This window comes from Schistocerca nitens, chromosome 1 (assembly GCF_023898315.1).
Source record: "Schistocerca nitens isolate TAMUIC-IGC-003100 chromosome 1, iqSchNite1.1, whole genome shotgun sequence".
Lineage (NCBI taxonomy): Eukaryota > Metazoa > Arthropoda > Insecta > Orthoptera > Acrididae > Schistocerca > Schistocerca nitens.
In genome coordinates, this window is record NC_064614.1 from 703,920,746 (window position 1) to 703,938,292 (window position 17,547).

Genomic DNA, 17,547 nt, shown 5'->3' on the forward strand with positions numbered 1-17,547 from the left:
AGCCCGAGCGAATGCAGAGTACGATTTCAGTATAGTCAGAAATTTGTGATCGTCATTCTTCCCATGTTCCGTCGGGGCTGATGCTGGAACAAAACTGTTAGTGAGGGCATAGTTATCATTTTACTCTGTGTTGTAGTTCACGGTCATCTGCGGAGTGTAGTTGCGGATAGTAAATTTTGCCATCTATTATCTCTGAAATAACGCAGTTGCGGCAGATTGCCATCTGTGCGATCGGCATACAATACCGTGGTGCGTCTTTGGTATTCATGTGTACAAGACAATTCTTTGATTACTAGTGTCACCTTCTTGGAGTGAGGTGAACTAAATAGTGAGGTGCAAAGTTTGTGTGGACCCAAAGACTACAGAAATTTATATAATCATTGATTTTACCATCTAATGCAGTTATTAGGTTATTCAGATTCGTCTTTGAGAAGAATGGCGTTTGTGATTGTGTCAAGTTAGTAGGTTACAGTTTGAAATAAGAACTACTTGCGAGGCTCCGGCCGTGTCATGCATTTCTATGTCAAGTTACACAAGGATTCATGTTCATGAAGCCCAGCAGGCCGAGGACCGTGTGAGCCCCAAAAGAAAAAAAACAACAACTGACAGTGATAACATAAGTAAGAAATTGAAACTGGAGGAGGTGGAGGAGGAGGAAAGAACTATGAATGACACAACAATGAATAATCAGAAGAGAGCTAACTTCTCAGCTCTGTCAAATCAGAATGGAGTAAACAAGGCGTCGCTAGTCACAACAAAGCCCGGTGCTGCCAAGAAACTAGTGATTAAAAATTTTAAAGGTAACACTATTAATTTTGAGGTTATGTGTTGCGAATAGTCTAGGAAAAGAACTAGTGTATTATAGCTTCAAAGATCTGTGATCTTCAGCAGTAGCTTGTTACAAGATCTGTACGTGAGGCAACGCATCCATGAACGTATCAGGGGCAAGTTTGGGAAATTTTTAACTTTTTTTTGCAAAAATTATCAAATATTAATGACAAACTATACATCGACGTTCCTGATTTCCGAAGAATAAGAGTTTAGCAACTATATGATAGTAGTATGCGCTGTATTAATGTTTCATTTCTGATTGTGTTGTAATGCATTACGATCAAATCATTCAAGACACATACCTTGACGGCCTTTTAATTTTGTTGAAACACTCAAGGATTATCAGAAATTCGTAAAGCGACATGCTTTTTATGACGTTCTATACGAGCATTTCGCTTGATCTGAAATTCATACGGTACTTGTAATGTTGTTGGACGTCATAAAATCACCCACTAGATATGAAAGTTCGCAATTTTTGCTTAATCATGCTGGAGCGCATCCCGTTTTTAGCGGCCGTAACATGCTGTCGTTGAATAGCTTCCGAATATCTTATTTTCTTTCTGCCTCACTACCTCAGTCGTCAGAAATTGGTAATAATACCGTAGGGCGCCTTGCTTTGATACAGAGCAGTAATATTATTGTGCAGGAACACTTAACACACGAGTGTTGTTACTTGTTGTGTAAACAAAGTTTACGTTTTCGGGTTGCTGATGAGAACAAGATGCCATATGTTGAACATATGTGTTGTTAATAGTGGTTTATTCTTATTGATTGCCAATCTAAAATTACTTTCACTGATGACGAGTTATATACATTCCTTCTGAATTCTAGTGTTCATTCATTTAAAACAATACCACTTACATAACAAAAAATACTTTGCATTGAACACTGCTTATTTTGCTACTGTGATGTTATTAGTGCTCTATTCCCTTATTTCAATGTTTTTGTTGCTGGTGTGGTCTTCAGTTGAAAGACTGGGTTGGTGCAACTCTCCATTCAAGTCTATCTTTTGCAAGTTTTCATTTCTGCATAACACTGCAACATACATCTATTTGAACCTGCATACTATATTCAAGGCTTGGTCTTGCCCTCGTGATTTTTACCGCCCTCCCCTCCCCCACACACTTCTTCCATTACCCAGTTGATACTTTCTTGACACCTCAGGCTGTGTCCTACCAACAAATCCTTTCCCATTGTCAGTTTGTGCCATACATTTGTTTTTTCCCCAGAATTTGATTCAGTTCCTCCTCATTTACTATTTTCTCTATCCATACAATCTCCAGTACTTTTCTGCAGTACCACATTTGAAAAGGTTTGATTCTCTTCTTTTGAACTCCTTGCTGTCCATATTTTAAGTAGGCCTAATTCATATTTATTTAATTATAGTTACCATAAGTCATGATCTTATTTGTTACCCAAATGATAATTTTGTGACCTGTTGAGTGTGGAAAAGAACAATAAGCCAAAAAATGTCTAATACTTTTTTGTTCACTGTTTATCATTTCTGGTGGTGTGCATTGTTCAAGGTAAAAGGCACAAATTAGTTGAACAGATATTCAATATTTTTCCATTCTCCAACTTAAGCAGTTGGAAACATTAAGTTGTCATTAAAAAATACAGTTACTATTTTGTAAGCGTTTACTGAACGTAGTTTGCTCTCTCTCTCTGGAAGGGATGATACTCCTTTGCTTTTGGTGAGCATCTGTTTTCTTTTAGTGTTGCTGTGAAAATAAAAATGAAATGAAGTGGAATAAAGATGTAGTTCGATACCTGCAGATTTTTTCTTTTGGTTTTACATTTGTGACATCGCAGCATGTTGGGAGAGGAATCGAAGGCTTATTAATTAGGAACAAATGACGGCTTGTAACAATGCTATCATGTTCATTTGTTATATTTAGCAACACAGCATCTGGTGATAAGTATCAAGCAACTATAATTTTAATATCATTCATCAGGAGTGTGAAGTAATGGTAGTTATCTTTTGGTTTCAGTCAATCATATTTCTGTCCTACATGCAGCTTAACCACACATTTTGACAGACAGTGCTCTCATTCAGGTTGTAAAAGCTTGAACTCATGAGATTAGAACACTAAGAACTTTATCAGCACAATTGTGGCATTCCTAATAAAATAGAATAAGACAAATTGGACTGTGGGTCCCCTCTTACATTGGAAACATTGACTCCTGTCAGTAGCTGTTCACACTGCACATTACACCAGGCCTTGTCCTGCGGATGTGCTGTGGGATCAAAGAGTGTCAACTTGACACTATTGAAGACCAAAAGAGCTTAGCAGAACATGTGCTGGTGTAATGTGTGATGTGAGTTGGGGCAGCTACTGTGTTGGTAGACTTTTTTGTGTTTTAATCTCATGATTAATTTTTTGCAACCTTACAATGAGAACCCAGTCTATTGAAACACATTCTTAAATTATAAGTAAGACAGAAATAAGTTTGAATGCTACCAGCTATTACTGTAAAAACTATGAATTGTTGCTGCAGAGAATAAATGTTGTCTTACTAAATAACTTGCCTTGAGCTATTATGAATATAAGAACATGATACACAGCAAGGAAACATTCTAAGTAATTGCTCTTCTGTTCATCTGTGATACCTAAACTTTCTAGACTATCAGTATAGCATCATTGTTTAATATAAAACAGTTACCTGCTAATAATATGACAATTGCAATACTGCACTTTGAACCCAGTGTTTCTGAAATTTTGACGATAATGTTTGGTTCTGTTTACTATAATATAAGCTCCACAGTAATCAAATGCATCTTTGCACCCTTTGTATACTAGACACATGCTGTTGCACATCTAAACAGTATTCATTTACTGCATTGAATTGCTCAGAAAGATAATTAGTGTCATTAATTGTTATTTACCATTAGTTGGTGATGGACGTGCTGAGTAAAGCAGTGTGGGTAGATGAGCAAATGGTAGATCAGATGAGGAAGAATCCAGCAGTTGCCAGTGGATCTCTCGACAGGTTAATAAAATGAAAGTAAATGTTTCGTCGTGAAGTGTTAACTACCACGTGATAAAGTATGACACATCCAAGTGGACCACATTCATTGGATGTGTTTTATAGGTTTTGATGTTGAAGTGTAGTTTTGTTTCTGCAGCTGGAATTTTACCTTTTGTCAATATCCAGGAGAAGTTGCTGGCCTAATATGTATCACTTCAGGCAGTCAGTTATCTTCATAATCTTGGATGTTACTGAATTTAGCATATGTTATAATTCAGGAGTAAGTAAGAAACAAGAAACACACTTTTTTGTTTTCTCCAAATAAATTCCTGCCTTGAGATGCATTCCTCCAAAGATGACACTGCAAACACCATTTTGAAGATGCGAATTTTGCAAAAAAAAATTTAAAATGCTGTATCTCTGTAAAAGTTATAGATCTTTTGTTAGAGGTTTTTTACTTGAAAGATAATTGTTTTGTGATTACAATGGTATCCTCCGTTTGCACATACCTGTCAAAGTTCTTTCACTGTCTCCTTTGGATTTTTTATAGTTTATAGATTTTTTTTTTTTTCTTTTCAAAATGCCGATTCATAAAAGTTAGGTTTGTCTACTTTTAAGTTGGACAAGTTTTATTATTACTTTTTTTTTTTAACTTTCAAGGGTGATGTATGACTTAACTAAAGTTGTTTCTTACTAATTTTTTTGCTATAATGTTTATTTCTATTGTCTTCGTTGCAGTTATTTCTTTCACTTCAATTTTTGCAGATATATTTTACTCTTTCTTGTAGTTTATTGTGAATTTCTTTGCTGTGATTGTTCATTGCTGTATTGTAGTTGTTCAGTGCTAGTTTGTTTACTGAAGAGGCTTCTAAGAAATATGAGACCATCTAGTGAGTTCTGTGATTTCGCGAGGAATTTGCCAGTTTACACAGTTGCAGTGTGTTTTGTGAAAAGGACTGTTTGAAATGTCTCCTGACTGGAGCAATAGGAGAGTGAAAATGTGCTGACTATTTGCATATCCATAAAAGAATGATATGTAAGACAAACAAAAAAACAGACTTGTTCAGGCTGGGAATAAGTGGTCTCATTTGAAGACTGTTTCAAAGTGAAGATGTTTCCAGTGACGACTTTTTGTATTCTACATGTTTTGACAGAATAACAACAATGATGCTATCTGAACAAAGTGAGGCCTCCCGTGGTACAAATGATGCAGATTTTGCATCAATGGAGGAAGAATTAAAATAGTGGATCACTCAACGAAATACGTAGGTATCAGTGCTGTTAAGAAACTATGGTCACTGAAGTCGAGTCATAAGCTCTATCTGTCAAGAAAGTGCAGAGAAATTACTAAAGCTATGGTTGAAACAACTACAGCAATACTGACCACTCTCTTCAAAGTAGAAATTCCCTCTTCAGAAGAAAATGAACCAAAGCACACTTGCACATCTTGCCAGGAATTTTTCACAAATATCAATTCAGCTGTTGAATATTGCGCATCCTACAGTGAAAAGGTGCAAGTTTTAACTATTATTCCAGAGACATTTTCAAAGAAAATAATTGTGAACCACATTCCATCAGTATCAAAATACATGGTAGACAAATAAAGAAATATGAGGTCTATAAAAGGAGTCTTTGGAAGACCAGGTCCCTATTACGGTCATTCTGTAGAAGCAGCTCAGGTTCAAATAGTGCAGTCATTTTATCTGGAAGATAAATAGGTTCAAATAGTGCAGTCATTTTATCTGGAAGATAAATGGGACTGTTCTCGCCAGAATGCCAACAAAAAGACACTATAACTGTAACAATGGAAGGTCAAAAAGTTGTGAAAGTAAAGAGGTACATGACTCACAGAATTAAAGAAACTTTTGCAATTTATAAGAGCAACTATACAACTTCACATATTTGAGGATCAAAATTTTATGCACTACAACCTAAGTGGGTCGTTCCACACCCACCTAGAGATGTCTGTCTATGTGTGTTACTGCACGAATTTTGAACTTTGAGTGGTAACTTTGAAGACCTTAGTGGAGCACGTGACATGACACCTTGCTCGGGCATTTGAAGTCATTAGTAGTCTGTGCCATAAAGTGAGAGACAAGTTTGTTTCAAGATTGTGGTGACTGCCCTGGAATGGGAGGACTGTCTTTACAGACACTTGGCCTGGAAGACGTAACAGATAACTCTGCAGGAGTTACATATGTGACATGGGAGGAAAATAAACTAATTAAGAAAACTGTTGCCTTTGACAGTTCCACTTATGAACTTGGTAAATGGTCAGTGAAAGCAGTAACACACCAGCATCTGAAGAAATTGCAACAACAACACATTGCAGAAGTGAAAGGGTGTGTACAGGCCGAAGAACTATGTTTAGTGCTTCACTGCGATTTTGCTGAGAACTGGTTTGTAATTCTCCCACAAGAAGTAAAAGAGCATAATTGGAGTAATGACCAAGTTTCAATTTTTACGGGATTGACATATTTTCAAAACAAAACCACAATGTTGCAGTTATAAGTGATGACACAGGACATGCCTCAATACATGCTTTGCCAGCAATGTGCAAAATTCTTCAACTGCAAGTAGAAGCAGAGAAGATGATCATTATTACTGATGGTGCTCATAGTAATTTTAAAAATTATTACCAGCTGTTTGAATTGAGTCAATCACTTGTGCCATCTGACTGGGTATACAGTGCTACTGGTCACAGGAAGGGCCTTGTGATGGTGTAGGAGACCTGCTAAAGCCCTGTCTACAAAACATAATCTTTCCAGATCAAATACAGCTGCAATTCAGAATACTGAGGATTTTATGAGAGTCGTGGAATCTTTCACATCCACAGCCCTCATTCCTTTGCCCAAAGAGGAAATTGAAGAATTCCATGAGCAGAAAAAAGAAGAAGGGTCCAAACAACTACTCCTGTGAAAGAAATTTAGAAGACACATTTCTGGACTCAATGCGATGGGCGAAGTCATACTGCACGCACTTTAAAGAGCAAGAAAGAAGAAATTTCATTTGTTTGGCCAACACCTCAGAAACAGCAGGATAATATTCAGAGTCACAACCTGAGAAGGTGTGTGTGTGTGTGTGTGTGTGTGTGTGTGTGTGTGTCAAAGGAAGATGCTGAAGCAGCGGAAAAGGTGCTGAAGCAGCGGAATACTTTTAGTTCATTGACTGGCTAATTTCAGTACAAAACAGAGTGCACAGAAGTTGTATAAATTGAAACCTTTAGGTCTTTGGACCTTTCACAAACATGTTGGAACCATTTAAAATGCTTGAAAAATGAGTGTCTTACTCCTCTTTCAAATCTAAAATTATGTTAAATAAGACTAGGTTTTGATTTTTATGAGTCTGTTATGTGACAATGTAGTCAAAAACAAAGGTTTTATGTATGGCAAAAATTTCAATTGTTTATAAAACCTGTTCAATCTAAAAGTAAAAGCTGTCCTTTTCAGGGAATGTAGAACTATATGGTATTAATCAACAGAAAAATTAAAAATTTTATGGCTTGGCATTTTTGAAAAAAAAAAATTCCATAAATTATAAAAAAAGATGAAAATGCTATAGTAAAAGAACATTGACAGATAAGCCCAGATGGAGGATTTCTTTGTAATCATAAAGCAATTATCTTTCAAATAAAAAGAAACCAACAAAATATCTAGAACTGTTATAGAGATACAAAATTTTAAATTTTTATCCTAGATTCGCAGCTTCAACGTGGTATGCACAGGGTTACCTTTGGACGGCTGTATCTCACACCAGAAATTTTTTTGAAGAAAACAAAGAAATATATGTTCCTTACTTAGTCCTTCATTTTGACATACATTCATACATACATTCAATTACATCGAGACAATGGAGGTAAGATTTTTTCCTGGCCTGTCTGTATTGATATGGATTATGCCAATGAATGCCAGTATTAACATTGAGAATATTGTAATTAAGATTCTGTTGTTCTAGATCTTTGTGAAATATACACATTAACTATTTCTTACACTGGCATTTGAAAAATTGCCTAAACTGTTGAAGTTTTAACCCATGCAATAGTTATTTTCTCTTTTTATAATACAGTATTTCAATGATAACTCTTCTCCTGAAGAGTTCTTTTCATTTATTGTTATCATCGTCATCCAGTTCGATCACTTGATGATATGGCCTCATTCGGTCGGCATGCGACATAGTATCTGTGCAGGTTCTTCCATTTCTGCCAATCTTTTTCTTTGCATAGTCAGTTCTTTCCTGGTCTTCCAGTCCACTGCCATTTCTAAGCATTCACTCTCTCTATTATTGCACTGACCTTTGTTGTCTGTCTGATATCGACTGCTTTTTTTCTGTAGCCCAACAATGATCTTTCCTTTACTCTTTAGGTTACTCTTAGTTTTCGAACCATGAATTCATTTACTGACTGTGTCTCACAGCCATAAAATGGGAACTTCATTGGTTTCTTCAACAACATTCACAAACGCTGTGGAGGTTTTGTGTATGTTGTATAAGATTTTAATATAGGCCTGTTCTATTACTTGCTCTGTTAGAGCCTCAAACCCAGCTTGGTGACTGATTAAATTAAATGCATTTTCAAAATCTGTAAAGCAAGGCAAAGAAGTAGATGGTACTCATTTGTTCAAATAATTGTTTTGTGTAGAATGATTATATGATCAGTTGTACTAAATCCTGCTAGGTCAAGTGTAGCACTCAGTTTGGCAGTCAAAATTCTAGTACAAACTTTGTACAGTATGAGCAGGAGGCTGACAGGGCAATAGATCTGTATATCTTTAGTACTACTTTTCTTGTGTGTTAGGATTATTTTGGGTTCATACCAATGTCTTGGTGATATTCCGCTGTGCAAATGCCTTGAAAATAATTTGACTGCTTTATAGATTTCTCATCCATCACCTTTAAAATGTTCACTGAGAGTCCATCACTTCCAGGAACAGTTCCTTTTTTCGTCTTTCCTCTAGCATTTTTGACTTCTGAGGGGAGAATTTCTGGGATTTGGGAAGCAGGGCCATCCAGTTCGTCTAGGATTAAGGTATCATCATTCACATTATCGGCTACTTTAAAAATTCTTAGTACATTCAAGTATTTCTTTCTTACCTGTAATGTGACCTTGATCTGTGTCTAATGCCATTAGCTGATTCTTTCCAATCATAAGCTTCTGCTTGGCCACATTTAAACTAGATTTTTTTTTTTTTTAATGACTGGTTTTTAGTGTATCTTTTTCATACTTTTCAATGTCTTCTTTCATGTTGTTTCTCAGAGCCTTGCACACTTCTGTATATTCTGTCTTATTATCATCTTCAGTTGTTCTATTTTTTTCTATTGGCCATCAAACTTATTGTTTTATTTGTCAGCTTCTTTTTTTGGTTTTAAGATCTGAATAAGTGTCCCACTTCGTCAGCTTTTGTGATTAGCACCTTGTTACTACTTCAGCGTTACTTTTTTTTAATTCTTTCTTGAAATTCCTCATTCCTTTCTTCAAGATTTTTGAAATTTAAAATTTTTCTTCTTCCTTTAATTAGTTTCAAACTTTTATCTTTTGTAGTCAATTCAAATCTTGCTCATAATAATCAGAAACTGTGCAGTGCAGAGACATCTTTAAACTTCTGAGGCCTGTTGGTAAGACTGAAGTCTATTTAATTTTCTGCTTTACAGTTAGGACCTCTCCAAGTCTATTTGCAACTAGGATGTTTCATGTAGAACGTAGTCATAAGAGATGTTTGCATACAGTTTGCAAATTACACCAGTCTCTCACTTCCATCATTCCTTTCATCTCTTCCATATTTGCTAGTGAGTGGATCACCATCCTTTCACATTCAAACTTCAGCACTAAAGTCATCAATTACTAATTTATAAAAGCACTCTCTCCCTTTATCACGTGTTTCTTTCAGGCACTCATAGAGGGATTCTGTTTCCTCATTTGATTGGCTAGAGGTAGGTGCGTGTGCTTGAACTATTTGGATGTTATATCTTTCTGATATTTTGATGACCAAATGTGAATTCTGTTTGAAGTTCCTTCTAATGCCGCTATCTTGTGTACTACGGTTTTGTTTATAAAAACTCGACTCCATCTGGTTTCCAATTGATTCACCACAGTAATTTGAGAGATTACTTGAATGCAGTTAAGCCAACAATGCTCCAGTTAATTTTCATCTGTTTCTGTTAACTTTTCATCTGCTAGCGATGACAACTATAGGTGCAGATTTGAAAGTGGTATCTGAATTTGGGGCTAGTTTAATTCCAGATCATTTTGTCTTGCTGCCACACATCATGAATCAAAGGTAAGAAACATAATCACTTTGTTTGCTTCAGAACAGAATGGCAATCTAATTTTCCCGGCCACCCCTAATGTGGAATTCAAGACTCCTCTGGAGTGCAGACACCCCTTATGATGTTATTTGTGGTCCACCTTTGATATTTCAATTCCCCAGTGTGACCCATATCCAAGAGGCTTTCCCTGATCCGCCACATAGGGAGGTGCCTGATGGGGGACCTGCAACCCCGCAAGGGGTATTACTCACATAAAAAAACACAATTGATTTGTGTACCTATATGTGACCATAATCTGTGACCCAAAGCTACAACTAACAAGCAATTTTATATTAAGTTTTGGTATTGCAGTACACAGTTAACCACATTTCAAAGTTTTGTAAAGTGTAACGTTATCTGTTCTCTCAGTAAATATTTGTGGGCTGTGAAAGAAAGAGCTCTCTACACCACAAGAGGCCAGTGGTGTGTCCTTCATTGACAGAGTTGTTTGTGGCTCTCCAATCCATTCCACCTCCAAACTTATCCTCCTGAATAATGGCGGACACTTTCTTCATATCTGAAATTCCTTATAAAGATATTCCTTAATTTAGTCATATATGCCTGTACCCACTGAACCAGGTATTTCCTCCAGACGTATATGCTCCTATGAGGTAACATCTACAGTACCTTTCAGTGGTAGAGATGTGGATTGTTGACATTGAATTGTAACAAGTAGATGTTGGAAGTGAGCTCTTAAAAATGCCAGGATGCAACATACTTGTCATTCTTAAGGGCCATCTTGGCATTTTCAGTAAAAGCTGAGTCACTAGTTAAATGTGTATACTACCTCTTTGACTTTTTGGTAACGTTTGGCATAATATTAAAGCCACCCATAGTCAGGTGCTTCAACATGTAAGTATGAGTCCAATTGTGAGGAATATTTGGAGCTATTTCCTTGAAGTACTGAGTGTGGGTAGGAGCTTTGCAAAATACTTCTTTAACAGAGGAAATGGTACTGTTAGCTTCAGGAAAATGATTTGCGACTACCTCTGATACACAGTGTAAGCTATGGGTATAAACGAGGTGCACTGGATCATATTGGGATAGAATTCTCTCAGTGTTACTTATTATTTAAATGTTTAGGCAGCACAGTCTGTCACCAACAACAGAAATTGCTCATCTGTATCTTCTCCTGGCCGTAATATGTGTAGGGATTCCCTGACAGAGTGGGCTGCAGTATTGTGATTTTGTCTTCTCTAATTGTTTACACAGGAGTTGGTGGGATTTTCCTGGTGCTGTGGAATGTGATTTCCCTCCCTCCCCATGACATTAGCTATAAATCTGTCACAACTGTCAGTGGTCTTGTCTAGTGAAAACCAAACACAATGGTCACCAATGTCACTTTTAGTATCAGTGGCAGTGTTTTCATATACCTGTTACAAATAATTTTTGTGCAATGTTGACTCATCTGGTAAACTGCTGATACTTTCCAGGAAGCTCTTAAAAGTAGGGTTCTTTAGCATGTTCCATGGCACATTAGTAGACACGAAAGCCTCATACATGTTGAGATTAAAGCTGTCCACTTCACCACTTGTTGTAGAGGAAACTAATGTTTGAATCTTTTGTTCTTCTTCCTAGTAACGCCCATAATACGAGCTGCGGAATGTTTATGTTCAAGGAAATGTGATTTTTTTGTCATGGCTTATCTAACTTTCAGTTAGAGAGAGAGAGAGAGAGAGAGAGAGAGAGAGAGAGAGAGAAGTGTCATTTGGTCAGTGCCAAAGCATTACAGAGGTGCTCCACAAACTCCAGTGACAGATGCTACAGGAGAGGTGTTGTGCATTGCAGAGAGGTTTTCTTTTGAAATTTTGAGAGAGCACTTTCTGGGAAGAGTCCGATAACATATTTCCTCCAGCATACATTTCATGAGATGAACATGACGAGAAATTTCAGGAATTAAGAGCTAATACAGAGGTGGTGTAAAGACAAGTCATTCTTCCCCTGCGCTATTTGAGAGTTGATCAGGGAAGAGGTATCAATTAGTGGTATCAGAAGTACCCTCTGCCACACACAATCAGGTGACTTGCAGTGTATTGGTGTAGATGTAGAAAAGGAACGATTGTCGACATTGACATTACCAGCTTGTGTAAACACTTTTAACCAGAATTCATTACTCAGGCTGTTTATAAAACTTGAAAAATTTTCCACAGGAAATTTCTTCTATAGGTGGGATTTACATCCCCTTTCAACACTGGTATAGTTGGAGCTCACTGTGATCAGATATCCCTAAATTAGTTTTAATAATTTTTATCCCAGTGGCATCCACATTTGAAAATATATTGTCAATAAGTCTCTTTGTTATTCTTGGGGGTCTATTTATAAGAGAAAGCATACTGGTGCTGTGCAGTATGTTGTGCAGTACATTCAGAAATTGATCCTTGGATGCAGTTCCATTCAGAAGATTTATATTGAAACCCCACAGACAATTATTGTGGCTTCTTCAGTAAACGTAATGTCCAGCAGATACTGTGTTAATGGACATGTCTATATTCCCACTACGTGATGCATGTCCTGTTATGGTTATTACTTTAGGCTGCCCTCTACATTGTGTGCTGTAATAGCATAAAATTTGTTGGACTATTGTAAGTAGTATGGAGAGCCTCCATTGGTTTTTAGTCACGATCTATGATGTAGTTGAAAAGAATTTTTTTTCTGTGGTGATTTGTTTTATATCTGTGTGGGCATGAGAGTGGAAAGGTGCCCTACGCAATTACATTTAATGTTTGAAGATTCTCATCCTTCTGTTAGTCATTATTTCAGCAAAGTTACACGTATGGAATAAATTCCTATGAAGATAACAGTTTGCCTTAGTATTCAGCAACATCCGTTCCAAAAGCTCATTTTTTAAAAGAATGCGTGAAATTAATATTCCATCTGTACATTCAGCGACATTGTCACTGAGTTGCTGACTCTCTTGCGACATCATGTAGAGAAAATTTGCACTTGTTATATGCCACATTGTTTAGCTCATATACAGAGGACTCAGTGTCAGCAAATCAGTCAACTGGCATTGTAGAAGAATAATGGCAACATCGTACGCTTATTGTATGGCTTATAATTTTAAACAGCAACTACGCACAAGTGTGGTTTAAAAAATTTTATTTAAATCAAATGATTATCGGTTTTGGATTTATTACAAATCAATCTTCCTTGCTTTCCATAATTTTTGTTACTTATGAGAAACTGGGACACATTTTGTAAATGCTGAGCATGTGTGCTGTCATAAAATGTAGAGTGGTTTGTGTTAAAGCAGCTTGTAGAGAATTTAATGGCGCTCGTGTAGAGAATGTGCAAAAATGTGTTAACTTTGAAATGCATAACACAGTTACGTGACAAACTTATGGTACAGAAATATACACAAGTGCACAAAATCAGCAACAAGTACAAAACGAGGCCCCAGCAGGAAAGCAAGGAAATCTGTAAGAACCATATGAAGGTGGATTAGGAATAAATCCAGAGCAGTTAATAATTTGACTTCAATAAATTTTTAAACCATACTTGTGTATGGTTGCTGTTTAATGTGTAATCATATAATTTTAGTACAAACCACAGTTCTCAAAGTGCCTGCTTCCACAAGACCACAAAGTCAAAGTTAATATTTTGCATTTGGGCAAAAGAATGATGAGGATATTTTTCACAGGAAGTGGATGTATCATTTGAAGGTAAGACACAGTAAATGAAGATTCGTGTGCTGGAGTATCCTTTCATAATCATTTCAAGGAAGTCCAAAAGAAAGAGTGAAAAGTCGGTCGACATAGGATCTTTTGTTCCACCACGGCATGTCTTCTCCTAGTGCTATTAAAACACTAGTCCGTTCCGGAGTTCTGAATTCCAGCACCTTTGCAGCCACTTCATAAAGTGCAGGCCTTGCGCCATATGATTTATTTCTACTTCTAAAAGCAATGAAATGAAACATGGCATGATTTTGAGTACCTTCATACTGTTGTGGCTCCTTGGGACTTGTTCCTGAACAGTTATCTGAAGGACCCCTTATGATACATTCAGTAAATGCTTTCAGGAGAACCTACTGCTGCACACAATGCAGAAGTTAGTGCATTGAGACGATGAGGTGCATTTGGGACAAGCACAGTTTTCATTTGCTTTCTCAAAACTTTCAAAATGACTTATATTAATTTGATGTCTACCATTGGTAAAACTTAGAGCTCAGTTATTCCAGGTTATCTTTTCTTGTTACAGCACATGCATAAATGTGCTGATGACTCTAAGCAGGGGTTACTGTTGAGTTTTATTTTCCAGCTTTGCGTTTTGATTATTTATCAGCAGAATCTGTGTTTATAAAGGCAAATACAGAAGCAACGGTGATGGCTGGCATATAGATGAGATGATACTTTGATAGCCTGTTCGTCCTCTGTTTAAATTCATTTAGTGCTTTAGAAGCAACCAAGTGGATAAAATACTGCACGCAGTGTGAACATATTAGGCTAATCTTGACAGTGACAATCGAGGAGCATTTTTTCCAAAAGTTGGTGAATTCTCTGGTGCTCAAAATTTAGATTTCTGTAGTTACAAATCAAGTTTGTTGCCAGGCATGACCTGTTGAAACAGATTTGTCAAAAGATTATATTGCTGTTTGTATAGGGTGTTGAGACATATGAGTTTTTGCAAAACTTGATACTTGCTTTCAGTCAGTTGAAGCAAAAGTCAATAAATGCAAACTGTGCTTTTCTTCTGAGAGACCTGAAGGGAGAATAGCAATGTAGGACATCATTGTCAGTGAGAATGTCAGAGAGTTTTCTGCAAAAGCACTTGCCACCAGAACCAACAATAGAAATAAGTTAGTAGTTTACACAAAAACATTAACTCCTGATAATTTCTCAGTTTGAGCCAACTTTGTCAGGGAGAAGGAACATCAAAAAAGCAACAAAATGCAGGAATAATGTTTCAGTAACATACAGCATAAGGGAAAAAAGGTGACCAGACATGTACCTGTATGTGGTGCAACATTTCAAGCAACATCCAGGGTGTCCAAAGACAGACTCTCAAAAGGAAGATGTGGAGAAAAAGAATCGGTTAATACAACCACAGATTGTACAAACTTTACACAAAAGAAGTTGCATTCAACAATAAAGGAAGAAAATCCAAATGGGGCTAAAATAAGTTTTGATATACAAGAGAATTGGCCAATACCAAAGCTCTCCATATTGGTTTGTCTGTACAATTTGTGCATAATGATTGATTCCCAAGCCCAGACAAACGAAAGGGTTGCTTTTTATACTTGGCATGAAACAAAGAACAAAAAGGTTGCAGTCAAGTAGCCCTTGCTCTATTGATTTCTCCAGGAGCCAGAAAATAGTGTAAATGAAATTCATTTTCCTAACTCATGTAACAGTCAAAATAAAGATACAGTCATGATGTGCACACAAACCAAGAAAGTGGAAAATTTAATTAGCCAGTAGATAGTTTCCGTATTCATGATCACAGCTATAATCCTGAAAGAACGTTTGATAAAGTGGGTAAAGGCTACCAGGAAAAGGAAGATAGTCTTTCACCAACCAGAATATTGTCAAGTGATCTTTCACAGAACCAAAAGAAATTCTAGTCGCATGTAAAGGCTGTCAGTGGCACCAAAGTTAACGTACAGTCCGTAATGAATGAGACAGGAAACGAAATTGAGGGTGGCGAGGTGTTGAGAAACAGCTGAAATCTTCAAAATTGAACAAAGCTCCAGGGCCTGATGGAATCCCTGTCATTTTCTATGCTGAATTTATTGCTGAGTTAGCCCTTCATCTAACTATAATATTTTGTAGATCCCTTGAACAAAAACTATGCTCAGTTCTTGGAAAAGGGCCCAGGTTATACATGTCTACAAGAATGGTAGTAGAAGTGAGCCACAGAACTACTATTCATTATCCTTGACAATGATTTGTTGTAGAATCTTAGAACATATTATGAGCCCAAACATAATGAGGTATCTTGAACAGGATGACCTCTGTAATGCCCTTTTTTTACATACTGAAAGCTTTGGATCAAGGCAGTCAGGTAGATGCAGTAGTTTTTGATTTCCAAAAAGCTTTTGGCTCAATACTATACCTACTCTTATTGTCAAAAAGTGCTATCTTATGGGATATCAAGTACAATTTTTGACGAGATTGAGGGCTATTTGTTAGGGAGAACGCAGCAGTGTGTTATCTTGGATGGAGACTGATCATCAGGTGTAGAAGCAACTTCAGTACTGCCCCAGGGAAGTATGTGGAGACCCTTGCTGTACATTCTGCATATTAATGACCTTGCAGACAATATTAATAGTAAAATCAGGCTTTTTGCAAATGATACAGGTACATGCAATGAAGTACTATCTGAAAGGAGCTGCATAAACTGTCAGTCAGATCTTGATAAGATTTCAAAGTTGTACAGAAATTGGCAGCTTTGTAAAATTTTGCACTTCACAAAATGAAAACATGTAGGGTCCTATGACTATAATACCAGTGAGTCACTGTTGGAGTCGGCCAACTCATACAAATACGCGAGAGTAACACTTTGTAGGGATATGAAATGGAATGATCGAATAGTTTCAGATAAGAGTAAAGGAGGCTGTAGACCTCAGTTTATTGGAAGTATACTGGGGAAGTGCAACCAATCTACAATGGAGATTGCTTACAAATCACTCATGCAATCAGTTCCAGAATATTGCTCAAGTGTGTGGAACCCATACCAGACAGGCCTAACAGGGTATTATATTGAACATATTCGGAGAAAGGCAGCACGAATGGTTACAGGTTTGTTTGATCCATAGGTGAGTGTCGGAGAGATACTGAAGGAACTGAATTGGAAGACTCTTGAAGATAGACATAAAATATCCTGGGAAAGTCTATTAACAAAGTTTCAAGAACTGGATTTCAATGATTACTGTAGGAATCTACTATAACCTCCTACATATCGCTCAAATAGGGATCGTGAGAACAAGCTAAGAATAATTGCTGGACACACAGAGGCATTCAATCAATCATTCTTCCCACACTCCACATGTGAACAGAACAGGAAGAAACCCCAATAACTGGTACAATGGGTTGTGCCCTCTGCCTTGCACCTGTGGTGGTTTGCAGAGCATAGATGTAGGTGCTAACTTTTAAATCATTTTCTTGAAAGAAAGCCACTTGTGTTTCTTTTTTCCCTTTGGGGGGGGGGGGGGGGGGGGGAGAGATGAGGTGGTCACAGACATTCTGGGTGATCTTCCTTACATATTAAACTTTCTTCAAACTGTTTCCTTTTCTTCTTCAAGGAGGCAGCTAATAATTATGAAACCTAGGGTAGTTTCGTATACCATTATTTGTGACTGTTAGCAGTACTAAGAATTTAGCCTCCTGAGGGTACACCTGACCAGCAATTCGTTCTCGGAAGTATAAGATTTGGTTAAAGAAAGTTACAGTTGGCTCACAGCCCTCATTAAAATGGTGGATAATGTTGCAAAATCCCTGAGATTTTTCA

The 17,547-nt window shown here is 37.0% G+C and overlaps 1 protein-coding gene across 1 annotated transcript in view; it reads left to right on the forward strand.

Moving 5' to 3' along the window:
• The first annotated feature begins 259 nt into the window (after positions 1 to 259).
• LOC126259657 (cullin-4A) overlaps positions 260 to 17,547 on the forward strand; it is a 91,758-nt gene continuing 74,470 nt past the window's right edge. Inside the window, exon 1 of the mRNA XM_049956593.1 lies at positions 260 to 800. Within this exon, the coding sequence (XP_049812550.1) occupies positions 521 to 800 (280 nt within the window). The 5' untranslated portion in view covers positions 260 to 520. The remainder of the gene's footprint in view (positions 801 to 17,547) is intronic.